General features: G+C 42.7%; 1 protein-coding gene across 4 annotated transcripts; it reads left to right on the top strand.

Moving 5' to 3' along the window:
• The first annotated feature begins 7321 nt into the window (after positions 1 to 7321).
• Positions 7322 to 26141, top strand: VGLL2 (vestigial like family member 2). 4 transcript variants are annotated; one of them, XR_015697064.1, is made up of 5 exons: positions 7322 to 7600; positions 12013 to 12319; positions 23169 to 23675; positions 24050 to 24165; positions 25104 to 26141. XR_015697064.1 is itself a non-coding variant. In XM_087718574.1 (4 exons), exons 1-4 carry the CDS (start codon positions 7520 to 7522, stop codon positions 25120 to 25122), a joined length of 924 nt encoding a protein of 307 aa, XP_087574700.1. In that variant the 5' UTR covers positions 7322 to 7519; the 3' UTR covers positions 25123 to 26141. The 4 variants fall into 4 exon arrangements, 2 of the variants coding, with proteins under 2 accessions (XP_087574700.1, XP_087574699.1); XR_015697065.1 differs by having other exon boundaries at positions 24050 to 24190; XM_087718574.1 differs by lacking the exon at positions 24050 to 24165 and having other exon boundaries at positions 23169 to 23685.
• Positions 26142 to 27636: the final 1495 nt, after the last annotated feature.

Raw genomic sequence — 27636 nt, 5'->3', positions numbered from 1 at the left:
TCTTCGGACAGCACTGGCTCTTTGGCTTTGTAACAGAGATGAGCACTAGAGACAAGAACAACTAGTAAATATGTTTGAGGGGAACCTCTACCACTTAAAATGGTTCAGGCTAGACAAAAACAATAAGAATCCCACTTAAGAGCATTTCATTTGGTGTCACTGCATGCATTGCTCTGCTTCATTTACTCCTTGCCTTCCCCTAGTGAAAAATGTCTTCAATCACTAGCTTCATGTGTACCAAAAGGCAGATTATGACACATCTCTAAGAATGTATATGTGAAGGTGCTACCAACTGGAAACATTGTCCTTTAAATAAAACTGCTGGAAGAAAGTTTTTCTCCTTGAGGCTGATCCAAGTCTCTGTCTGTGAGCTAGGAATCACTGGACAGCAGCAGCAGAACAGGAGAGGCATTCAATGAAGAATAAGCAATAAATCTGAACATGGATGCTTTGCCATGGGAAATTAGTACACTAGTTAGTTAATGCACAGTTAGTTAGTACACTAACTGAGTGCATAGCTCAGAGTAAACATAAAAAGAAAATATGCATTGCCAGTATTCAAGTAAGAACTGGCAGCAATTAGCGAGAACTCCAGATATAGAGAGAATTGGAAGGACAAAGTGAGTGTCATAAAGCAGATCCATATTTCTATTTCTCAGCCTAAAATCACCCCTAAATAAGCCATCACCCATGTTAATATTGGTGCAGTAAGGTATGTGCCAATAAATATAATTCTGTATGTGATTAAGAAAACTCAGTACTGTTCAACAAAGTATTCCACGTGTTATTTCTATTGCAAAAGTATTGTCAGCTGTTCAGTGGTGGGTTCCAAATCCCGTTGCAACCGATACGGTGCAACAAGGCCAGGCATCAACCACATGCACACAGCAGCACACACGCAGTGCACACATGCGTACTTACCATCCGCAACACTCCAGCTGCTCGCCGGAGCATCGCGCAGGCACCATACGCTCCATGCGAGTGCATGGAAGCCCCGATTGGCTCAAATCCTGGTAAGGAGGACGGGTGGGCGGGTGGGCCCTCCAGAGCACTGTACCGGAATGGTACCTGATGCTCCCAGCAGGTACCAGTATGCCCATACCGGGGCATACTGGTCTTATCCCACCACTGCGTCTGTTGTTCAAATATTACTTAACTCTGACAGGTTTTCTTCCTTGAGAAATAGTACCGCCCATGCCAATATTCTTTCACAGCCCTCAAAGAAGCATTCTTTTGCCATCCACATAATGGTCTCAGTCAGTGGTGGGATTCAAAAAAATTTACTACTGGTTCTGTGGGCATGGCTTGGTGGGCGTGGCTTGGTGGGCGTGGCTTGGTGGGTGTGGCAGGGGAAGTTACTGCAAAATCCCCATTACCTCCCGATCAGCTGGGACTCAGGAGGAACAGAATAGATGGGGGCGGGGCCAGTCAGAAGTAGTATTTACCAGTTCTCGAACTACTCAAAATTTCTGCCAAATTTCCAGAACTGGTCAGAACCTCCTGAATATCACCTCTGGTCTCATTAGCCTAATTCCCCGCCAAAAAATGGAAATGGAAATACTGTAAAAACTGCTGATTGCTAAAGAATAGCTGGCAACTCATAAGCCTATAGCTGTTTACAGCCCTCTTCACTCCCTGTTTAAACACCCATTGCAAAATAAATGCTAAGCATCCTAGTCATTCCCATCACTTTCACAATGGTCCGTAAGTACATAGTGATGGTGGGACATGCTTTGTTTAACACCATTTATTTCTCTGGATGCTTCACTTATAATATCTAATGCTTCTCTTCTTTTCTGACTCTTGCCAGTCAAGCTCTGATGAGTTCATGGATACTACCATGCAGTTTCCCTGGCAACAATATCGAAGTAATTTGTTAAAGCATTTTTGCTAAACCCCTTATCCAGCTACAGCCCAGGAGTTTTCTGGTGGTCTCCCAACCAAGGACTAACCAAGACATCTGTCCCTATGTAGCTAGTTGAAATAAGCTAAATCATGATAGCAGGGTTTTCTAGCTTTTTCCCTATTTCTCAGAGGCAAAACCAGTGATGACACTAATTATGGTGCTCAGGAACAGAAGTGAATAGGTTGGAGACTTTCATGGATGGATGGATGGATGGATGGATGGATGGATGGATGGATGGATGGATGGTCTCTTTCTCCTCCTGCTTGGGATGGCAGGGAATTTACTGTTCTATTTTTTAAATTACACTACAGCAGTTCTCTTTAGTATATTTGTTTTAAAATAATCCCATAAACTCAATAGAAACTACATCTCTATAAACATGCATAAAGTGGCCATGAAGACTAATTGACCACACACTTGTTTCCACTGCAGATGTTTGAGGTCAAATATTTTAATGCTTGTTGGTATCTTAATCCTTAAAATTCCCTTGCAGAAGTTAAATATCTACCCCCTTCTAAGGCTGTTTTGTGTCTGTATCATCAGCCACTAACAGGATTCCCGTAGCATAGGAGGAAATACTGGATGTTTTAGAAATGACATACTTGGTTTACATTGCATTCTGTCAACACAGTTAATGCGGCTACAGGACAGAAGAACATGGCCAGGATAATATTGCATTCTGGCAATCTGTGTCTATGAGGAATGCAATCTCTATGTCATCTGGTAAGGCTTCTCTGTTTTGTGCAAAGTTCTAAATGGCACCTCTTTATTTATTTAAGGACTTTAGGTCAAAACCAACACCGTAATTGTGCCAAGAAAGGACTTGGAAGCAAGTGCAAATATTGGTAACACGCTCTTGGAAATTCAACCAAGAGGCAAATTACCAGCTTGTGCACTTAGCAAAGAGCCAAGCAGTCAACAAGAATATCTCCTCCCAGAGCACATTTCAGTAATCTAACTTGAATCATATCCACCAAATCCAGCTTTTAGAAAGGGACACAAAAGCTTGTGAAACAGAGAAGCGTGTGTGTTGTTAAAAGAGTATTTACATTTTTAAAAGAACAGCACGTCCAATTAAAATGTTACTGTCTGAATGAAGAAAACGACAAACCAATTTCATATGCTGATGTGCGGTTCATTAAAATTATAAAATTAATAAAAGGTCGCTCTATGCCGTGATAAAGTGATAAACTGATTTGGAGGTAAATCCTGTGAATTGATTCTAGTTTAAAATGTGTCATATTATAATGTAAAATAAGTAGACTTGTGCTCAAGTTGAAATAACTGGACATTTCTTTAACACCTTTTTAGGGTCCTATTCAACACCATATAATTTGATTAAATGTAAATATATTTTCCTGGATTCTGAACTTGACATGCATCCAAAATATTTTAATGACAATTAGGAATGTTTTCCTGCTTCAGCTTGTGTACCTTGCTGATGTTTGCAAGTCATGCTAGCACTATTTCAAATGTCATCACGCTGCCTTCCAGCTCATTTGGGAGAAGTGACTCTACAAGGCCAGCTGCCAGGAAATCTTTGGCCAAATACATAGGTGAACACATTCTTCTTTCCAATTCCTAGCTAGAAAACAACCGGTGGCAACTCCTATTTCCTGATGTCAGCAACCACGTATATTCAAGCAAGGAGGACCATCAGCTGAGCTGATCGTAAGAAAAACACAATCAATGATGATGGTTATTTGCCAGAACTAGCAGCCATTACAAGGTATCTCCATAATAGATATTAAGCTATTGCATCAGTTACCACCTCCTATATTGTTTAATGAAGAAAGGTTCTCTGCAATAGGTGGGGTGTGATGCTCATGGGGACAGGAGAGGGAAATCTATCACCAGCAACCAAATCCTATTCCTGGATGGAGAATCTAGCTAGGGTGAGTTGAGGTTCAGAAGTGCCTCCTCTTATCAAATGCTGGAGTTTGGCAGGAGCTCCCTGTTTGTTTGTTTGTTTTTTCAGAATGCTGGTTTTACATTCATCTAGGTTGATTCCTAATGCTGAATTTCCATATCTGAAAACTAGATATGGATGTAAGGTTCTTCATGGGATTATTTAATCTTACCGAATGATGTGCCCATCACTACATCTTTGTATGCCATCTTTAGGATGACCCAAAATGTGATCACCACGTCTACTTGATTTGAATGGCACAAGAGTTTCATAGTGGACATCAATATTGACTCTTTTCTTTCATTTGAAGGAAAACATTACCTTAGATTCTTAATAGAAAGCATGAGCCTTTGTTTGAGACAGCAGTTATTCCTTTCACCCACCTTATTGCCTATCATAATCTGTTCCTCGCAGTAAAGGTAAAGGCATTCTCAAGTTAAACTGAACTTCTAGGATTATATGAGTAGAAAACTCAGCCCATGCCCTTTTCTTGACAACATTATGGAACTGGTTTATTATTTCTTTATTCCAAGATGTGTTCTCAACTTTCCAGTCTAATCTACAGTCCTGAAATTCTCAAAGGATCTCACATCTAAGGTCATTTCCCTACCAAAGACTTATAACATCTTCATTTAGATTTAGATTTAGATTTTATTAACATTTGTAGGCCGCCCTTTTCCCTGAGGGGACTCAGGGCGGCTCACATAAAATCAGGGAGGGGAAGTACAAACAGTAACATAGACACATATAATAAAAGTAATAAGCAACATACATTCATCATTTGGGAGGGCAACTATCCTTGTCCCCAGGCCTGACGGGCTAGCCAGTTCTTGAGGGCTGTGCGGAAGGCCTGGACGGTGGTGAGGGTACGAATCTCCACGGGGAGTTCGTCCCAAAGGGTCGGGGCAACTACTGAGAAGGCCCTCCTCCTTGTAGTTGCCAGCCGGCACTGGCTGGCTGATGGAATACGGAGGAGGCCCAATCTGTGTGATCTAATTGGTCGCAGGGAGGTGATTGGCAGGAGGCGGTCTCTCAAGTATCCAGATCCACTACCATGCAGGGCTTTATGAGTGACTAATAGCACCTTGAAGCGCATCCGGAGATCGACAGGTAGCCAGCGCAGCTCGCGGAGGATAGGTGTTATGTGGGTGAACCGCGGTGCACCCACAATCACTCGCGCAGCCGCATTCTGTACCAGCTGAAGTCGCCGGATGCTCTTCAAGGGCAGCCCCATGTAGAGCACATTGCAGTATTCCAGCCTGGAGGTCACAAGTGCCCGAGTGACTGTTGTGAGTGCCTCCCGATTCAGGTAGGGTCGCAACTGGCGCACCAGGCGAACCTGGGCGAATGCCCCCCTAGTCACAGCCGTCAGGTGGTGGTCAAACGATAGCTGTGGATCTAGGAGGACTCCCAAGTTGCGAACCCTCTCTGAGGGGTATAAAATTTGACCCCCCAGCCTGAGTGATGGAATATTGGTCGAATCTTTGGGAGGGAAACACAACAGCCACTCGGTCTTTTCTGGGTTGAGCACAAGCTTGTTAACCCTCATCCAGTCCCTGATGGCCTCAAGGCCTCGGTTCATCACGTCTGCCGCTTCATTGAGTTGGCACGGGGCGGACAGATACAACTGGGTATCGTCCGCATATTGATGGTATCTGATCCCGTGCCTACGGATGATCTCTCCCAGCGGTTTCATGTAGATGTTGAATAGTAGGGGGGATAAGACCGAGCCCTGAGGCACCCCATATGTTAGGGGCCTAGGGGATGATCTCTGCCCCCCCACTAACACTGACTGCGACCTGTCCGAGAGGTAGGAAGAGAACCACCGCAACACGGTGCCTCCCACTCCCACCTCCCGCAGTCGTCGCAGAAGGATACCATGGTCGATGGTATCGAAAGCCGCTGAGAGGTCATTCCAGTTATTGCTGCACTGAAATGATAAGATGTCTGTCCTTACTACTTTTATTCTGGCACAACAATAATTGGATTATTCTAGAAAACCCCGGGGTGCTACTGGGGGGAAAAGTATTAACCAGGGCCAAGTCATTTTAGCATCCAAACTGAGATGAGATTGACCAGGTGCTGCTACATACTGAGATGCCTCTCCGAAATACAGTAAGGATATGCTATTCTGCATATACAGGAAAGAGAGAGAGAGAGAGAAGGAGGGAGGGGGAGAAGATATGCATGACTTATTATGAATTGATTTCATATTTTGCATTGACTCTGGTGTGAAGTTAATTTGATCAGTTCTGCCTCGTTTGTTTACGACTGGTGTGAGGTAGATACCCATACCCTGGACCAGCCTCCCCTCTCTCTCCCAAGTTGGCAAAATGAACATGTTCTATGCACTATTGTATGCATTCCTGTTAATTTCATTTCTACAAGGCTATTTTGTTTTATTCTTAATTTGTATTGCTGCTATAACTCATTGGCTTTAAAACTAATATTCCAGATAGATGAATAAGGAAATGAAAGAAAAGAAAGTATTTAGTGTTGAGTTTATTGTGCATATACATATCTACACATCACACATATACACATTTTAAAATCAGAACAGATTTTGAAATAGATAAACTAACATTGGTATAATTTATTAGCATTAGTATATTACAATAATGTTAATTCATGATTTCATAATTTGCTATGATTTGGGTGGAACAAAAAGAATCACATTAGTTTATTAGAAAAGAAAAAAGAAAAATAACCTAAATGTCATGAAATGTCATTTCAACAAGAAAGGAAGGGTAAGAAGCAGAGGATAAGAGCAAAAGGTAGTAGAAACTTCCAAAGTTAGGTTCCTTCTGGGTCCCCTTTACTAAATTAGCATCTTAAATTCTTCTGCCAGCAAGGACCAGTTAATCATCAGTTCACTATGCACAGATCCACAAAGTAAGCTTCACATTGTACAAACCAAGATTATGTGGTTACCTTATGGTACACAGTGTACAGAACCACAGCACCCCAGTTAGGGGAATAAAGTCAATCTATTAGCTGACCAGAACTAGGAAGGGATCCAAGCTGTACAACTGGGGGTGGGGAGAAAGTTCCACCGCCTTCAATCCCTTTCCAACGTCCATGCATTTTCAATCTGAATCTATCAAGGCATCCAGAAAACTCTTCCTAGTATGGAACGAAGAAGAGTCGACCTCCATCGTTCGGCCTCTATCTACTCATTCACCCCAGGCTCTCTCACTGCATTTCCAGATTTTGCATCTTTCTCAGGTGTTCGTGAATTGGAGGACTAGGGATGCAACCAATCGATCCTCGGCGAAGCCTCCAAAAGACGTTGCCGCCGCTGTTCGTCTACAGGGAAGGACGGGAAATTCAGCACCGCCCGGCCACTTCCCCACTCACAACAGCCCAAAGCAGCGCGGCACGAGTGTCCGCGGCGCACTAGGACGTCCGGGGCGCGCGCGCACGCGGCTTCCCCATTGGTCCCGCGGGCTGGCCCGTCTCCGCCTCCGCTTGACGCCGGCCCTGCCGTTTAAATGCCTCCCGACGGGCGCCCGCCGCGCCTTTGGGTCCTGAGCTGGTGGGCTGTTGCGGCGGGCGCGTCGAAGGAGGGAGAGCAAAGCACGCGACTTCACCTCTTCCTAGTGGCCGGGGGGCTCGGCTGCTTCCCAGGCAGCCCCATGAAGAAGCCGCCCCTTGGCTTGGCCTCCTAGCCCGCTTTGCGGCGCCAGCCCCAGCCGCCTTTTGCCATGAGCTGTCTGGATGTTATGTACCAAGTCTACGGTCCTCCCCAGCCTTACTTCGCAGCAGCCTACAGTCCTTATCACCAGGTAGGTAGCTGGACGGGCGCGTCCCTCCAAAGGGCAAGGTTGCGTGGGGGAGACTGGCCTGATACTGGTTCTGTTCATCTCGGGGTTTATTCGCGCTGTCGGTCAATAACTTCCTCTTTCCCGGAACGGATGAGTGCGGGGTGGGTGGGATAGTACAGTAGTCACCCCTATTAAAATGCTCAGACTACAATGGGGCTGGTGGTCTTGGCGAAGGATTTCGTTTCTTCCAGTTCTTTGTGTGGAATCCTTTGCGTAGGGCGCGCTGCTTCCTCCTGCGGACAACTCCGAGGGCAAATCCTAAGCGGACAGTTGGAAAGGCCTGCCAAATCGCTGGTGTAAACCTTCTGGACGCCCGCGGGATCCAAGCCGCCACGATTGGTAGCGGCGGAATGGAAGATTCTTCCTTGCAACTATCGGTTAGCTTAGCTTTCAACTTAGAAAGGTGTGTTCAGAGCGCTCGCTCGGATAGCGAAAGCAGTTAAGTAAACCGGAGCCCGGCGCCATCCAAAATTCATCTACGTCAATTATGATTTAAGCAATTGTGGCATTTGTCCGCAAAAGCTTTTGCCACAGAAAACATTTACGTCCCCCTCGTTATTTTAAGATAATGACTTTATACCTAGCAATATACATAGAAGAAGGCGACGGTATAATATCGGGTTTTAGTAGCGAGATCTCACCTGCCTGTAAATCTCTGACCTCGAGATATTCTGCATACGTGTTAGAAATTTTTCGTGGGTTTCTAAAATCTAGCTAACCTGCTTTGCAGATTTTTGATACCTCCGCCCTCGGCATTGCTCTTCATACTGCGTAACCCTTTGTGAGAAAGAGTCGATACGAAATGGAACTGGTTCTTTCGTTTTTATTTAGAACCGCGGTTTCTGGTCATGCAGACGTTCCTATACTGTGCATTCGTGATAGGATATGACTGACTATTAAATCGCTAGCTGGATATCCTTTAGGATCTTTTGTTAAAAACAAGGAAACTCCTGTTTTTAATCGCTTGAACAACCTTTAATCCATGTGATTAGAACAAGATTGTGCACCTAATATACCTCTTTAGATAGATGTGTTTTATCGAATTCGTCCCGAGCAGGCCTAATATTGTTATCGTTGTTGTTTACAGTGACAGAAAAATACTGTTTAATTCTAAACCTGTTAGGATAAAAGAGGATTAAAAGAGGATTCAGAAGAAAATCGCACCTGTTTCGTTTCGTTTCCTCTCCTTTTGTTCAGAAATGATTAAGGAATGGGGCTGTTTGGGCTGCCTTCTTAGCAGTCTGAAGTCACAGATATGAAGTGCCTAATTTATGCTTCCCAAGAAATCGTTAAAAATACATTTGGTTTAAATCTTCAGGAAATAAATCCATTTTCTCCATAAAATGAAGTATTGTGAAGGCAGTGTATTCATTTGCTTGTTCCTTCTCCCCTCCACAATAAATTTCTCCCCGCTGCCTTACTTTATTCAAATAGCAACAAAATTACCCATTGCCATTATTCTATATTGAAGAATACTTACTTGTAAACTCAGAACAAAGGGTCTTCACAGAGAAGATGCTCCATTTTCATTACCTGCTACCTTGTGGAATTCCAGCGGATTTTGCATTGGAATATTGTCAGTGGGTGTTTTGAAAACCAGAATGTTTTAGAATTCTGGGGCTCAGACATTATGACATTAAGGGCTGTAACCTGCAGTGGATTTTCAGAGTAAAAGAAGTAGATATGTGCCTGAGATAATCTGAACATCGGAATGGATGGATTCTGGGAGGGAAAGTTCTTAAGACTGAACAATTTATCAGCTTGTAATAATGTGCTTTCCCCTTTTCTGGGTAGCAGTGGATCAAATGACCTTTCTACATTTTTTTCTTATTAGAATCCCCGGATCAGGGCCAGTGCTCCAACATGTTACAGTTCCCAAAGGAAGACCGCCTGCAACATGTTGGCATAGGGAGGGCATCAGAATGTACTGGCCACCACAGTTAGTAGCCATTGGTAATAGCTTTCTCAGTGACTGGGAATCCTTCCAGTTGCCCTCTCACTTGACTTTCGAGAGAAAATCATTGTTGACGCAGAGATTGGTCCAGCCTTGTTTGTTCGCTGACAAAGTCCCATTTGAAAGCGTTTCTCCGATTATGTTTTCCAGGCACTTAACATTGCATCCGAATCCAAATTATTTGCTTCGGCCGTTCCCAAAAGTAGCAGCTGTAAGCAGCTTAACCGCGGGAAAGCCAATGCGGAAAATGTTTAGCCGACTTTCGAGAACCTGGTAAATATAACCTGTTCCTTTCCGAAATATCTTTTCCCCTCTATTCGCCACATATTTTTTTTGAGGAGCAATTTCTCCTCCCCCCCCAAAAAAAATCTATTTTGAAACGAACAAGTCTCTTGTCTCTTTCATTTCACTGTCTCTTCTTGTAACCAACAAGGGTTTTTCTGCTTAGGCTAAATATGGGAAGAGTCCCGTGACTTTAGGACGTCCACCTCGTGAAACGCCCCTCTCAAAATGCTCGTGATTCATAATGCCTAATTTTTTCCCAAAAGAGAAATTAAACTAGGACCCTGCAGGCATTTGTTCTGAAGAGAGGGCAGCCTTCCACCCAAGAGAGAGCAGTCAACTGGAACTCTGCTCCGTGGTCCTTGAGAATCTGTACATTCGGGACAGAAGTCAAGGCTCTTCGAAATCTATTCTTGGTCGCTCATTGCGGTAGAATTGGATCTAATGAATCGTGTAAAAGTCGACAATCACAGTCTTTCTCGGAGGTCCAGGGTTCCCCCGGTTTCCAGAGGGTGAAACTTGTTAGATCCCAGCAAGGGGGGGGGGAACAGTCTTGTGGCTCTCTGAAGCCGAAGGCACAAAGTATGACTTAAATCGCCATCAGGTTCAACGATCCGTTTCAGAGTAGTTTTCCCTTACTTATACTATTCAATGTGCGGTTTTCTTGGATGCCCCTATGCTTTTCGTGTATTCTGGGCGTTTGATCTGCTAACTCTGTCAACGAGAAAATAAACTTGATTTAGAGTGGGAAATTCTTCGCTGCCTTTGGTCGTTTGGAATCGTTAGGCAGTGATATATGGCGGTCGCCTTCCTTCTCCAGATGCGTTAAGTGGATGGCCTTTTAGACCGAGCTATTCCCAGTCCAGTTTCCCTTGTCCGTGCAGCTCCGCGCAGCCTTCTCGGCTCCGGCCGGCTCCGGCAAACAGCCCTCCGGCCCGTTCGAGGCCCCGACGTTTTTGAAAGGTTCCGCTGGCACCTGCCAGCCCGAAAAAGGAGGGCAGGCCGCGCGCGCTGACCGAAGATACAGGAGCACGTTGGATTTTCCTTTCTCCGAAATTTCCACAGCGAAGGCGGGGGGGAGAAACTCTCCCCGGGGAAATGAACAGGGTGGGCAGAAACTCCCCCGCGGCCAATGGATCCGAAGCCGAGCAGCCGAAGCTGCGGGCCTCTTCCATCCGGGCTTCGGAAAAGGCAGCGGGCGCGTCCTGGCCAGCTTTGAAACCCTTGAGAGGCGAGCGTTAGGCTAATATCCGTCCCAAATTGCCTCCGCCGAAGGAGACTTTCAAGGCAAAGGCGTCGCCAACGAAGCCGCCTCCTTGAAAACCGACCGACGGCTTATGGCGGTCTCTTTCTCTCTCTAGCCCTTTGCTTTCTAAATGGGCTAGACTACCACTCCCATAAGCCACGTTCCGCGTGGGGAGGAGTCATTGGAATTAAGTTAATGACGCCCAAGCAGCTCCTGCCTCGCGCCTCAGAATCCCAGGCTCTCTCCTATTTTTCTCTAGGCGTGACTGGCGTCCCTGCCTGGCGTGGGACTCGTGGCAGCGGGAAGCCCCGCGCGCCTTTCTGACAACTCCTTTCCTCGAAGGCGGCGGGTGAGGGGAGCCTCTAAGTCGGCCGGCTGATTGGCGCGGCAGAACGGAACCCTTTCCTCGCTGGTTTTCCCGCGCTTTCGCGGGCGTGTGTGTGATAGCTACTACAATTACCGCGTTGGAGACTCTCGATCAGGTCTCCAGGCAGCCACCGAGCTCGCGACGGTGGTGACTATGTCAGTTTGCCAAACTGCTTCGCCTCTAATGGTTTTTCGAGTAAGCTTCACCCAGCCTGGTTGCGCCGATAAATGGTATCTTATTGGCTTGAGGCGATTAGATGAGCTGAAAAAAAGACTAGCTCGGGCGGGGGGGGTCGCTCCCTCTCCGCCCCCCGCCCCCACGTAAGAGTGTTGTGGGATTGAAAATGAGAGCAGACCGCCTGGTAAACCGCCTCGGGCTCCCAGAGGAAAGACAGGAGAGAAGGGCAAGTGTATTTTGTCGCTCCGAGACACACACACACACCACGTGTAGGAAATACTTGAGGCGGGAGGAGGGGAGGGCAGCGGGGGATCCCTGACGCTGACCGTTTTGCCTCCCCTTCGCAGAAATTAGCCTTTTACTCGAAGATGCAGGAAGCCGCCGAGAGCGCCAGCACCAGCGGCAGCAGCAGCTCCTCCTTTTCCAACCACGCCGCCCCGGCCAGCATCAAGGAGGAGGAGTGCAGCCCGGAGAAAGAGCGCCCCCCCGAGGCCGAGTACATAAACGCCAGGTGTGTCCTGTTCACCTACTTCCAAGGGGACATCAGCGCCGTGGTGGACGAGCACTTCAGCCGAGCCCTCAGCCAGCCCAGCAGCTACTCGCCCAGTAGCGCGAGCCTCAAAGCCGTCGCAAGGAGCTCCGCCCCTTGGAGAGGTGAGCTGGGTAGTCTTCTTCGTCTCCGGCTGCCTTCGGGCTCGCTTTGCCCCTGTCACCTGAGGCTCAAGAAGATGCAACTCGCAGAGCGTGGGTCAAGCGGTGGTCAACCTGTGGCCTTCGGGTCCTTAGAGTTCTAACATGAGAGTTATAATCTAAGGCAGGGCTCTCCAACCTTGGCAACTTTAAGCCTGGAGGACTTCAATTCCCAGAATTCCCCAGCCAGCAAAACTGGCTGGGGAATTCTGGGAGTTGAAGTCCTCTAGGCAAAGTTGCCAAGGTTGGAGACCCCTGATCTAAGGCATCTGGAAACTGTTGCCTGCCCCATGTAAGTGGTTCCTTTTAGCATTGGCCACAAACGGGTATATTTCTCAGCTTGCTGGGTTTTGAGAGATTGTAGTTATGTGGAGATTTTAAAAACTAAGAAACAAAGAGTGTTTTTGTTGTTCGTGGATAGGTAGTTGTTGTGCTATGCAAGTTTGGAATACTTTTAAGAGAAGAAGAATATTCCTATGACTGTAACATCTCCACTAGCAAATAAATGAGCCTTCTTTGGATGCATTATTTCATAGAATTCTGACCAGGACTGGCCCTAATGTTAGCCAGAATGAGACAGTCCTCTCCAAAAAATCTACGTTGCTTTGGGATGTAATCAATATTGCCCCATCATTTGTGTTGAAGAAAAGTTTTGCTATTCCTGATATTTGAGGACAAAAAGGCAGACGTCTTGCAGCAAAATGTCTTGGGCCATCTGATAACAGCTGCTGAAGAAATGAGGACTAGCAGGGTAGAATTTATATCTAGGGGATAAGTCTCTGAAATTCCCTTTCTAACCATGCAGCTTTCCTACATGGTTAGAAACTTCCATGCTCATACCACCAAACTAAGGTGGGAATCTGTGATAACTAAGATTATTTTCAAATATAGATTGCTTTAAAGTACAGTATGCAAAGGACTGATCAGAACTGATGGTCTGTGGGTTGCTATAATATATTTTAGTTACTATCAAAATGACTAAAGGCAACCAAGTTTGTGAGACTTACTTCATTTTAATAGAACTATCAATCATAGTCTGACACAAAATGATATAAGAATAAAAGAATTTGAACCCAGGAATATGTTTTGAATGCAGAACTGAAAGAACACACACACACACACACACACACGATTGTCTCTCGTATATTTCATTTCCTAAGTAATTTCTAGAGGGAGAAAGAGAGACTTATATCTCCAGTCTCTGTGATAGAACTGATGAAGAGATTTATGTAAGCAACAGAATACTTTATTCTCAAATGTACCCACTGCCTGCTTCTGTTCATGTTCAGGGTGGATGGTTGGAGGGCAGACCAGTGATATTTCTGGATAAAGATTTATGGTTTGATCTGCCCAGCAGCCTCATCCATATAAAAACTTGCTTTGGAAAAAGAGAACAGAAAGCAACCTGCTTCACTTCACTTTCTCAGAGATAAGAAAGACCCCTGTGACTTTGCTCAATCTCTCCAGCCCTTCCCCCCCAAATTATAAGCCCTAGTTCCATCCATTAATTAGAACAGCATAATTTTTCCAAATTACCCTCTCCTAAAATTAATTTCAGGCATGTTTAGAGGTAGGAAAACTCTTTTGTCTTCTTACGTTGATTGCTGTGTTCCTGTTGGCCACAGTGAAGAAACTTATTACTGTGTCAGAATGGTGCTCTGCTTTGGTCAAATAGAATTGTTTGGAATCTTTTCCACTGAATATTGGGTTGTGGGAATAGTTAATATTAGCTGAAAAGGTTGCCTGGTTCATGGATTATATTAAGCTATGGATTAATTTTAGCTTAGTGTCAGTGTGAGCCCAGAAGCTGTGGTGGGAAATCATAGTTTTATAGTTTAGTACAGGGTGTTACTTAGCAATTCTGTTAAACAAATCATGGTCAGGCACATATGAATTAATATATTTAGAGTCATGTTTTAATAAAGCTGTGAAGTTATATAGAGAGGAAAGATTGGTTAAGTAGTAATTATATCTTTTTTTTTTCAAACAGTAAACTATGGTAGGTACATTCATTTATAAATCAGTTTATTTGGCCACCCATCTTGCAAATGCAATTCTGGGCAGCTAATAATATGTTATAACAATAAAAACCGATATTTGCAAGTATAAAAATGAACTCTGGTTGCTAAGGATGGATCCAATAAAACAACAGAGGTGGTTTTTTTTTCAGTGTACCAAAAATACTGCTATTCTTATAAATCAAGTGCATGAAGTACATACCAGCTTTTTACTTATAAAAAGGAAAACAAACAGTATTAAATATAATGTTCCTGTATAGAAAGATGTTTATAAAATTATAATGCCTTAACCAAGATTTGTTGAATAAGCCACAACATTCATTGTTGAAAGATAACAGGCATTCATTATTATCTTTACAAAAATATTGCTTACACCACGGGTATCCAAACTTTTTGCAAGGAGGGCCAGATTTGGTGAGGTGAAAATATGTGGGGCCGACCATTCAGCCTGACATTCTTTGAACCATTAACATTAATGTGCAGTGAAGGAAAAAACGCCAGCTGGCAGGGATGAGTGACAGACTGAGCCGGCAGGGAGAAGAGGCTGTGGGCCTCAAAATTTGAAAACTGGCCAGGAGGGAGGATCCAACGTCACGACGATACAGACATGCGGTCCCGATGCTCCGAGACCGCAGCCGATACTTTTGCCGCTGGGTGGTCCAATCGGACCTAAACCGTCCCGCAGAGACAGTGAACAGGAAGAATATGTCTTGCTGATCTCAGGGACATCGCAAAGTCCCTGATCGATGCAAGAGAAGTTCTTCAAGCCGGCGACAAAAAATCTAGCCAAGGCTGATGAAGTTAGAGCAGCTCCAAAATGGAAGGATATGGAAAGAGAAAGTGTTTCCAGCTGGTGAGGAATTTTTACCATTTTAAAAAGAGACTGCCTATAAAAAACTTAAAATTAATTTAAATTGGAGAACAGAAGAAATAAGCGGCGGAATTAAATTTGGAATGGTTTTGGACAGTGGGTTATCTTACTTTTTAAATGCTATCTTCATGGATGGAATTTATGCAAGCCTTTTAAAACGAATGGATTAAGTTTTCTTCTTTTTTTTTCTTTTATTATTCTTTGTAACCTATGGACTAAAATTCTCCTCTTTCATTACTGTGGGTGTTCTTCTAACTCATTCAAGAATCAGACTTTTTTAACTTGAAATACAAAAAAGATACAAAAAGAAACAAAGAAAATTGCAACAATAACACTGCTACTCGGAGGCTGGAAGGTTTGTGTATTGGAAATGAAACACTCTTGTTTTTCTCACTGATTGTCCTGGCTTGGCACTCCAAGGTCTTGCTGCTTGTTTATAGAGAGTGATAAGAAGAAAAGCATACAGATGTCCCTTTGAAGTATATCTTTAACCAGAGAAAAGTGAAAATAAAACATTATTGTTAATCTACGCTTAATCTTATTAACTTTCCAAGATAGAGCAGCAGTGTTTGTTACCTGGAGAAAATGGCCCAATTTCAACAGCAGAAAGAAACTTTTAAGTCTGCAAAAGATATTCTCAGATATACAGAAATTATCAAATACATATGAGAGTATAGAGAAGAAGCTGGAAGACTTAGAGCATCTAACAGCAAAATATGATGGAGATGTTTATCAAGTGGAAAAAGTGGTGGTTAAAACCCTAAAAATTGAAGAGGAAAATGAATATAAATAAATTAAATTTGCTGATATTTATGGTGATTGGTTTGTCTCTGAAAATGGAAAGAGTGGAATACTGAAAGAGGAACTAAATGGAGGAGAAATCTACCCCAGATGGCAAGATACAGAAGAAGAAAAAACAAAAGAATTTATGGATTTAAAGAGAGAAATTATATTAGCAATATCATTGATAACACTACTGACAATCAAAGATAAGCTGATTAAGGAAACAGAAGAAGGGCATCGAAATTACATGAGAGATTTTATAAGCAAGGAGTTACTAAGAGGAGTCCATACAAAGTTGATTAAGGAGATGATTAGAGGACTGACACCACAAATGGCAGAAGATATGAGACTGTTTTGCTACTGGAAAGATACAGGTTGATAGATGGAAGAGCACAATTTAAAACTAGTTAAACAGTGAAATTTAATGGCAATAGATATAGTTAAATAAATAATTGATAATGTTACTAATGTATACAATGTGTAGTGTTATGATAAGTAATAATTGGATATGAATATTGAATGGTACCCATGAAAGGAAGATTAGAAATCCTTTTGGATTATATATAAACGTTAATAAAAAAGAACTAAGTTAGATACAGTTAAAATCTTGATTATTAGGGGGGAAATTTTATGATACAGGATATAGATAAATAAAGGAGGGATAAGGATAACAACGTATATATAGGCATGGGTACAACATAAGGAAACTGTATGTAAATTGTAAACAGTGATTTGGAAAGGAGGATTAGAAAATTTTGTTATTAAATATGGATGTTTAGCTAGAATAGGACATAAGAATTCAGTGTTAATGGAGGATTTTAGAAATAGTAAATGAAATGCCAGTATGTGGTTATGTACTAAATCTTGGTATATTTTATGATGAAGGACGTTTAAATAATTATAGTCAAATGAAAATGGAGGTATGATGATGGTAACATGTATAAATATCTGAGTTAAAATACTTGAGTTAATATGAATTGTTTGTTGACTGTGGAAGTGATGCACGAAAATCTTTTTGTAACCAACTGATACACTTTCTACAGTATGTAAAGAAGGATGTGTTGTGTTTGCTTTGAAAATAAAAAAAATTATTTAAAAAAAATTGAAAATGGGCCGCAATTGGCCCCTGGGCCAGACTTTGGACATTCCTGGCTTACACCATGTATTCTGAGAGAAATGGGGAAAAGAGCTAACTAGTCAATGGGCATGTATGAGATGCCCAGATGAGAATATTTCCTATTGCCAAAATCTTCTAAGAGGGTAGTTCTGGGGCTAGCTCTTTGCTGGGAGAACAAGACTGATTATTTTTAGTGAAGCAATTGGTAGATGTGGGGGACATTAGGGTCCATCTTTGGCACAGTGAGTATAGCACTCAGGAATTGGGTCTTCTAGTAAATGTCTATGCCATTCTGATAATATCTGAAGACAAGCAGGTAGAGGAGGGCATTGGCATTGTTCTATGACTAAACTCATCTGGCTTTATTTAAGTCTACATAAACATTTTTTGGATGGAAGCTTGAAATAACTTGAAGGACTCTGAAGCTCAGCCCTTTTCATTCTGTTTTGAAATGAAATGGAGCATCTGAGTGTCCTGCCTGATCATGGAGAATCCCTTAACATAATCCCAACATCACTTCAGTATCTATGGCTATACCACAATGGTAGTCTCATAAAAATTTGTCAAAGTAAAGTAAGTGTAAGTTTAAATGGAAAGCTTTTGCAATCACTGTCTTGATTTATTTCGTGGGAACCAAACTTCCTAACTGGAAAAGTGTGTCATTGTCGGACAGTGCTATTTCAGAAGCACCAGAGTTTCAAATTTCAGCCACAGCCATGAAGAGTGCTGTGGCACCTGAAAGACGAACACATTTATCATCATGAAAACTTTGGTTAATAAGCAGTTCACCTTTATGAGTCAAAACAACCTCTTTATTTTTATGCCTGAAGTTTGTACTGCTACAGCTGCCCGTTTCCTAAACAAAGCTAGGGAAAAGATATGTTTGAATACTGTTTGCCTCCCACTGGATATCACTGTGTCATTATTTTATAGCAGCAATACCAACATGCTTTTATACTGTACTGTCTTTTTCTAGATATTTTTTTTAAATTCCAACCTTTGTATTCTCATCCAAGTACTAATCAAGGCAGCACCACTTAGATTTCAAGTCCTGATGAGATGCTCATAGAGAAAATTTAACTTAAATCATCTTCTGAGAGCCAAGCTGACATTAAAACACATTGTTCCAGATATATTGATCTTTCTTCCAGATTTGAATTTTTATGGAAGAGCAGAATTAGTAGTCCCTATTATTGCTTTTTCTAAACAAATGAAGAGAAACAGTATTCAAAATTAGCATGCAGTTTTTCTCTCTCTAACAGGGTTGGAGAACCTTTTCGGCACCGAGTGCCATAATGGAAGTGTGTGTGTGTGTTTGTGCATGCAGGAAACTGGAAGAGCAGCTGCCCAGTGAGCATGTGCATGCCGGGAAAATGAGCTTTCCATTTCCGGTGCGCGCATGCGCAATGGCCAGCTGGTCTCCACACGCACATGCATGCCAGAAACCAGAAGAGCAGGTGGCTGGTGTGCATGCACACACTGGAAACTGGACTATCATCTTCCCAGTGTGTGCATGCACACTGGGTGGCTGCTCTTCTGGTTTCCAGCACTCCTGCGCATGTAAAGACCAGCTGACTGGCGCACCAGAACCCAGAAGAGCAATGGGCAACAGCCTGCATGCCCAGAGAGATGGCTCTGTGTGCCACTTCTGGCACATGTGCCATAGATTTGCCATCACGGCTGTATAATGTAACAACATACACAATAATGTATGACAATTCTGCCTGGTAAAAATATTATGGGTCTTAAATATTTCTGATTTAAAGCTTTAACATTCAGGAAAGTAACCAATTTGAAAGGGGAGTTTTAGACTCTTATGCTATCTTCCCTGGAAACAAACCCTGCTGAAATCAGAAATAATTATTTTTGGCCAAGTATGTATAGATTTGTATTCTTACAATGCATTGGTCTATCACGCCAGCCAGCCAAGTCTTGTTTTGGGGCACCGTCTGCCTGGAATGCAAATTATTAGGCATATATCTGCTCCTTGAAGCATTTGAGAGGGTGACAAATTCTCACTTAATCACCATAATTGCCATCACATACACCTTGGTGTAGCTCATTAAACATGGCTTGCCTATGAGCAGACCAAATTTTAATTCCACACATTATGCTAAACCAAAACAAACAAGTGATACTGAGGTAAACTATTATGTTTTGGGGTTATTATTATCATGCCATAAATAGCACACAATAGTTTATAAACTCTGGTATGTATGTTCATATAATGTGTGTGAACCCAGCCAAGTAGGATGGATAAAATCCATCATCATCCATTAGCAACATCCTTTGATTCCTTGCTGCTTAGCCAGCGGTTCCCAGCTCTTGCAGTTTGATGGATCAATTCATCTTTTAACATTTCCAGAATTTCATCCTAAAATACCTCAGAAAACACTTCTTCGGTTCTCTTAAATAATGAACTGTCCTCAAGTAAAAACTTTCAGTTAGAAAATGATATATGTCCTGCCATTTGGAAGAATTCACCACAACTTTAAGTAACCTTTTCCAAATCCATGCCCTCCATCTAGGAGTCTTGCATTACAGCTCCTGCAAACCCCCAATTAGCTCAGCTTTTTCACACAGCCTGGAATTATTAGAATTGTGGTCCCTTACTATTTATTTATATGTCACTCCACTCCCAACAACTGTGATTTCAGATAAAATTGTTAAAAAACAAGGAAAAAAACCCAACAATATAATTGAAGGGTGCCACTGAAGACTATTGTAATGTTACTCTTCAAGATAGAAGTTGGGATATTCCTCTTCATGACAATTTGTTCTCTTCTCCCTTCCACTAGATCAGAGCTGTCAAACATGCAGTCGGCGGACTGCTTGCCATGTCCATGCCCAGTTTAGCGAAGGGGAAAAAGTCACAATATGTCATGTGATGACATCATGAAGACGCGGGTTTGACATCCCTGCACTAGATCCTAGTGAGCATAATAACGTTTAGTTTCAGATGCATGACTGTAGTTTCATTCTGATGGCATCAGGTCAGCTGCAGAAACAAATCTACATGACTCACTACAGTTGATCCATTAGTGTAATACCCACTCCTGCGCCTATGGTTTTATGATTGTGAAGAAACATCAAAAACATATTTATTTGATGTGAAAAGACCAGTGGTGGGTTCCAGATCCTGTTTTAACTGGTACGATTGGAACAGGCCTGGCATTGCCCACAGTGCGCGTGTGTTGTACCTGCCTGTGACACCTCCGCAAGCCTCCATGACGCTCCAGCTGCTCGGCGGAGCGTCACCCAGGTGCCATACACTCTATGCACATGCACGGAAGCGCCAAAGGCTTAAAAGACAGGTAAGGGCGGCTGGGCCCTCTGGAACACCATACCGGAACGGTATTCAGTGCTCCAGGCAGGCTCCGGTATGCCTGTACCAGGGCGTACCTCCTGCAACCCACCACTGGAAAAGATCATCAAATACAGTACAGCCTTCCAGTGCGCACTAGGAACCTAAAGCAACCAGCAACACAAAGGATGGTGAAATGCCGAGCCAAGGGGAGTCTTGTGCTAATCTTATGCTGTTTAGGTGATTGTGTCCACTTTGTGTGGCTAATTCTGTCACAAAGTATTTTTTGAAAAAATTGCCAAGAAAACTGTAGGGACTGGTGAATCAAGTTGTCAGCAATCAGATTCAGTGGTGGCCACTATAGACACAGAAATAAAAAGAGACTGGTACTAAGAATGATTTTTAATTGATTAGTAACAGAACAATTTAATGCACAATACCAAACATTCATCTGATCCCAGTTCACATGCTATTTTTAAATATAAGTATAATTTTTAAAATTGTGTAGAAATTTATATTTTGATTTGAAGCTAATGTGAAAGAATAAAAAGGTACATCGGCTTCATTCTTTGCATCTAGTCATGTTTTGAGTAAGTCAGAAACAGCATATTTGTACTAAACTATGTTTTATGTTAGAAGTGCATAAACCATGATTGGGTTAACACCAAGTCAAAATATAACACACGTTAGAGTTTCACATACAGTAGTGTATGAAACCAACTGTTGTTTTAAAAGCATCAAAGTCTTGACAATTCTTTTGTGGTACTAAAATAATAATGTGTTCAAAAATAATATCCTACACATTTTCAGTGACATTCAGCTTGGGAGGAGAAAATTCACCTTCAAGGTGCATGTAAATACTCTCAATTTTGAACACCAAGGTTTTAAATTTATAAAGAATTATAACTATTTCAGAATTGAAAGCACAGCTCTGAGCCTTCCATTCACAGTTTCATGATATTCACTTCTGAAGAATATTTACTTATAAAGTATGGCATAGGGCCTGGGAATCTGAGAGGCAAGTTGTCTCCAAAAGTTTTTGCCTAGCCAGTATGTTTTTGTAGAATGGATGTATTCCAGTTCCCCTTCTTCAGACGCATGCCTGCTCTGTTGCAGCCCCACCCTTCTGGAACAGCATCCCCCAGACATAAAAGACAGCATCCTGTCTCCCAGGGTTCCAGAAAGCTTTGAAAACTTGGCTTTGGACCAGGAGTGGGACTGAAAAATGTTAGCAACCAGTTCTCTGCCCAGTTGTTGGGTGGGCATGGCCTACTCAGCCTTCACCCTCCCCAGGCTCCAGAGGCTTTTCTTGACCCTCCAGGAGGGTAAAAATGCCCCTCCCCAAGCTCCAGAGGCCAGCAATGGGCCCATTTCCGGACTTTTGTAAGGCCCATTTTTTACCTTCCCAAACTTCCCAGACTTCCACACGGGCCCTGCACTTACCTGGCATGATGAATAGGCCGCATGGAGACTCCTGGGAGGGTCAGGGCGGGGTGGGTGGGTCCAGCTGGTCCTTGCAACAACCGGCTCGGCAAACTGGATGCAAAATTAACATTGTGCATCCAGTTTGCCAGTGAATCGGCTGAATCCCATCCCTGGGGTTAAGTTTTATGATTTGTTCAACAGCCTCTGTTTTGTTTTGTTGGTTTTTTTATTTCGCCCTGGGCTGTCTGTTGTTATGTTTTCTCTAGTTTTGTTCATTACCCAGAGTCAGGAAGAGACAGTGTGAAATGAAGCACAGACAGAAGTTATTTAAGCTTTTATACCTGCATGATGCAAGTAGTTTTTGTCATATTTGTTAGAACAAATGCTCAATGTGTTTTATTCAGTTTAGAAATATTAATAACAAAAAAGAAAGCATTCAAGTGTCACCTGAATAATCTAATGAGTCGTTTTATGGTAATTGCTTTTGTTTTAAACTCATATCTTGTAAGGATGCAAAAGGCTGGATATATCCGTCTATTTGAGAACTCTTAGAAGAATAAACTTATTGGTCTTGGTTACAGAAGAGGAAATACCTAGAACAGTGATGGTGAATCTTTTTTGGCTCTTGTGCCATAAGGGGGAGTGCAGGGGGGGTCATGCATGGGCATGCCACACCCATAATGCAATGTGCGACACCCCCCCAGTGCTCGTGCATATAACAGGTGCTCCCCCCATTTTTTGCATGCTTTTTTCACCCTCCCCAGGCTCCAGAGGCTTTATTGGAGCCTGAGGAGGGCAAAAACAGCTTCCCCTATCCCCCCAGAGACCCCCCAGAGGCCCTTCCCTGAAGGCTCCGGAGGACTAAAAACATCCCTACAAGCAAACCGGAAGTCTGTTCCCGAACTTCCGGTTTGCTCGTAGGGCCGGTTTTTTTGTACTCCTGAGGCTTCAGGGAAGCTCCTGAAACCTCCAGAGGGCTTCTCGGGGGCAGGGGGCTGTTTTCGCCCTCCCCAGGCTCCTTTAAAGCCTCTGGAGCCTGGGGAGGGCAAAAATGGCTTTAAAAAGGCTGAACTCAGCTGGCCAGCACACACATGCACGCTGGCCAGCTAACAGGGCAACGCTTCGCTTGCCCTGACAAATGGCTCCACGTGCCACCTGTGGCATGCGTGCCATAGGTTTGCCATCCCAGCCCTAGAAGATACACGGTTGGTTGTATGTAAATGACAAAGAATAGAAATAGTTGTCGTCCTATCCTTCTAATGCTGCCTGTTTTGTCCTTATCTTTCTTTGTACAGAGGGATCTTTTCCCATGAGCCAGCGTAGTTTCCCACCCTCCTTCTGGAACAGCACTTACCAACCTTCCTCTGTGCCTGCCTCTTTGGGCAGCCCACTGGCAGCTACTGCCCACAGTGAACTGCCCTTTGCTACAGCGGACCCTTATTCTCCAGGCTCACTGCACAGCCACCTTCATCAGGGCCCCCCGGAACCTTGGCACCCAGCTCACCACCACCATCATCACCATCACCACCCATACATCGGTGCACAGAGTTCTGCTTACCCTCGGCCCACCACAGTGCACGAGGTCTACAGCCCCCATTTTGACCCTCGCTATGGTTCGCTGTTGGTGCCTGCTGCTTCTGTGCGTCCCCACCGCCTCACTCCTGCCTCGGTGCCCACTCCAGTAAGCCCTCAGTGTGAGCTAGGCAAGAATGAGCCTGCCACATCAACATGGACAACGCCAGCTCCTTTTGCTGGTCCTGCGGGAGAGATGGCACAGAGCTTAGGGCTGAATGTGGAGACAGGTAAGACCTGGTAGGAAAAATAATTTATTGTGATCATGGTTTTTTTTTTCTTTGTATACCAGAGACTCTAAGTGCAAATTAGGTAACTTAAGTCTTCTGCAAGCTTAAAGAACCATTTCAGCCCTTAAAAATCTTGATCCTCAGCTGACAAATATTCTGTACCCCAGCTTTAAGTTTTCATGTAATTTACTTGGCTGGTATTACCTAGAATGTGACCTGTTTTGTTACTCCAGCCACTGTAACTTGCTAACCATGCTTTGTGGTTTAGCATAATGTTAAGAACCCAGGCACAGCAGTTTTTTTAATCATCCTTGATTAAACAAACCACGGCTTGTCTAACACAACGTGTGAACAAAGCTGTTGTGTTTCCTCAGCCCTCTCCACATCATTGGTTCTTCATGAGGGGACAAGGAAACACTCAGCATGATGACATCATGACTCATATTGCATCATGTTACCAGGAAGACAGGAGAAACAGAACACCAACAGTGTGAGGTCTTTTTTTGTTTCTTTCAGTAAGTGTCCTGAAACTCTACTGCAGTGTTTCTCAACCTTGGCAGATTTAAGATGTGTGGGCTTCAATTTCCAGAATACTCTGCTGGCTGGGGATTTCTGAGAGTTGAAGTCCACCACTTCTTAAAGTTGCCAAGTTGCGAAACACTGTTCTACCGAATGTTATTGTCCATTACTGTCAACTTCACAATAACACTGCAAGTTGATTTTATTTTTTTCTATTTACTTTGGTCAAGGATCACCATGGCAACTATTTTTGATGCCAGAAGTTATATAAAAAGTCTGAGATTTGGCATTTTTCTATTTTTTTTTAATAAATGAAGAAGTGAGTCATTTTAAACAACTGTTTGAATACAGTATAGGCTATAATGTTTAGTAACTTGCCCAGTGGTTGTGCCTTCAAACATCTTAGATTTTGTAAATTCTCACATGAAGTTAATCCATACCAGAGGCAGTATTCAGCAGGTTCTGATCAGTTCTGGAGAACCGGTAGTGGAAATTTTGAGTAGTTCGGAGAACCGGTAAATACCACCTCTGACTGGCCCCGCCTCCATATATTCTCTGTCTCTCCAGTCCCAGCTGATTGGGAGGAAATGGGGATTTTGCAGGAACTTTCCTTTTGGAGTGGGGAGGGAATAGAGATTTTACAGTATCCTTCCCCTGCCATGCCCACCAAGCCACACCCACAGAACTAGTAGTAAAAAAATTTGAATCCCACCACTGATCCATATGCCTTTATTCTTCATTTAACACTTCTTCTAGAAATAAGTTCTTGTGCTTTAAGTAACTTACTCTATTTTTGCAAGCATATGGGGGTATTTGGCTCTTTCTGTCTTTATTTCATTTCTTTTCTCTTCCCTATTTTTAATTTCCAACTTCTCTTTTTCTTTTTCTTTCTTTTCTCTCTGTTTTCAGGTTTGCAACCTCAGGATAAAAGCAAAGATCTCTACTGGTTTTAGATTCCACCATGACTTCCCTTCTAGTCAGACTTTTGCCTATGTAGGAGTGGGGACAGAGCCAAAGTCAAGTCAATTTGTAACAGCTTCTGATCTTGGTTTTCAGCTCACCATTATTCCTACTGTGCTGGATCGCTCCTGAGCTGAGCTGCTGGTTATAACCCTCCCTTCCTACGCACAAATGCCAGCTTCGTTCTTTGCCTCACGGTTCTGATAGCAGCATCTCACATCGAGACAAGAAAAGCAGAATGACAAAGGAGCTAAAAGGCTTCTTCAGCTTGGCATTTCTTCTCCTAAAATGGCAAAATTGAACACAATAGCCTCACATTCAGAAGAACTGAGTGAAATGAATGAGGATGTGAAAAGCATTGACGTTAGGAAGCTGAAGGGTTTGTTAATATTAGTGAGGACAGAAATCGTACTTATCATTTGGCATTTTAAAAAAATGGAAGCAGCATGGAAGATATTTAGGCATTGTGAATGAAGCAAAGTAATTCTAAACTCTTAAATACATTTGGAACATTTTTTTCATAAAAGAATGGATCTTTCTAACTTCAGCGTGGTGATGAGTGGCAAGTGACTAGTGGGGCCACCTGCCTCCAGGCTTACACAAATGCAGCTGTTCAAGAGACAACTGTTCCAACTCCAAGAACTTGACAATCAAGGTGGCACTTCTCTGAGTTTGGCTCAAAAACTGCATAGGATAATACTTATATACATAGTTGTATATATAAGGTTTTTTTATACAAAAAACATTTAAGATGATAGAAAATATCCTTTAAAAAAACTCTTCCAGATTTCAGGAGAAACAACTGGAGTGAGTGGGAGGGGAGGGCTAACAGGGTAGACAAAAGACTTCATTTAATTATGACTTATGTTCCCTTATGACTTTTTGTAACAACCAGGAGACGGTCTCTCCTGTCTCTTGTTTTGAAAAGGATATACAGTATAAGAAGTGTTTATTTGCAGGGAAGATAATTAAAAATGTCTCCTTTAACTTTTGATTGTATTTGTTTTATGAAGTAGAGGGTGGAGATTTCAGATGCCCATTGGGAATCCCAATTCTCCGTATTTTTTAATTTAAAAAACTCCATTGATTTGTTTAACATTGATTTTGAAACCATCTTGATCAAGCCAAATAGCAAATTAGTCCAATATCTTGTTTCCCACCATGACAAAACCTACAGATCAATGGATAACAAGCCATAAATAGGCTATAGAGATGCAATAACCCTCTCCTCTTATCTTTAAGCTACTGCTACTCTTGAGATACAATGCTTCTGAATCTAGTGGTGACATAAGTATCCTGGTTTAATAGCAACTGACCGTCTTATCATTTCATTTCATTTATTCAATTTAGGCACTACCTGGCTCCAAACTGACTCTAGATATACAATAAAACCAAACAAAATTGGAACATACATTATAATAAAATTATAAAGTGCAAAGGAATAAGAATTGGGAGTTTTAAAAACAAGAACAGATAGTGTTTTTTTATTGACACCTATATACCCTCAAACATATCGAACAAGGGGCATCAATAACCATATCCCAAGGCCTGGGAGAACATTCAAATATTCAAGGCTTTCTGGAAAGCTATCAGAGTGGAGTCACCTGGATAACATAGGAGATGGGCAGTTTCTCATATAATTTGGTTTTATGCCATGTAGGACTCGCAATCAGTACCTTGAATGACAGTTGGAACTAAACTGACAACAGTGTAACTCAGGGAGCAGAAGTGCCACATGGACATTCCTACTCATTCCCATTACTGCCAATGCCCCTACATTCGGTTGAAGCTTCCAAGTGATTTTCAAGGGTAGACCTATGTGTAACATGTTGCAGTAGTGAAGCCCTAAGGTAACAAGGCATCCGTGACTTCTCTTCCTGATCCAGTAAAAGATACAACGGGTGCACCAGATGAATAAAATTCTTTTTAAAAAATTGCCTAAGAGTATATTTCCATATCATAGTGGTATCAGTATTTTTTGTCCTTACTTTGGGTCCCCCACTGTGACTGTCATGAGGAAAAACATCTGTCCACTTTTTCCATACTCTGCATCATTTTGAATAAAGCATTACCACATCCCTTCTTACTATTCTTTCTAAATTTTAAAAAAGTGGACTAGAGTTTCCTCAAAGGTGAGTTGATTTTATCATTTGCTTGTTCTCTATATTCCCTTCCTGCAATACAGACAGAAGGAAGCACTCCCAAGTATTGTCCCAAAAATGCTTTTTCAAGAGGTAGCTGGACAAAGTTTTTCTTTGAAGACATTTTGCATCTCATCCAAAAAGCTTCTTCAGTTCTGGAGGATGGGAATGGAAGGATTTATATTCCTAGCAGAAGCTGGTCATTTCCATTCTTTTTAGAGAGTTGTTGAGACCACTTGGAGTTTGGGCTCACAAACCTCCAAGCAGTGGCGGGATTCAAAAAATTTTACTACTGGTTCTGTGGGTGTGGCTTGGTGGGTGTGGCATGGCTTGGAGAGTGT

Source organism: Thamnophis sirtalis, unplaced genomic scaffold (assembly GCF_051295495.1).
Source record: "Thamnophis sirtalis isolate CommonGarterSnake01/CBP01778 unplaced genomic scaffold, rThaSir2_p1.2 scaffold_6, whole genome shotgun sequence".
Classification (NCBI taxonomy): Eukaryota; Metazoa; Chordata; class Lepidosauria; order Squamata; family Natricidae; genus Thamnophis; species Thamnophis sirtalis.
This window is presented reverse-complemented; position numbering and strand designations above follow the sequence as displayed.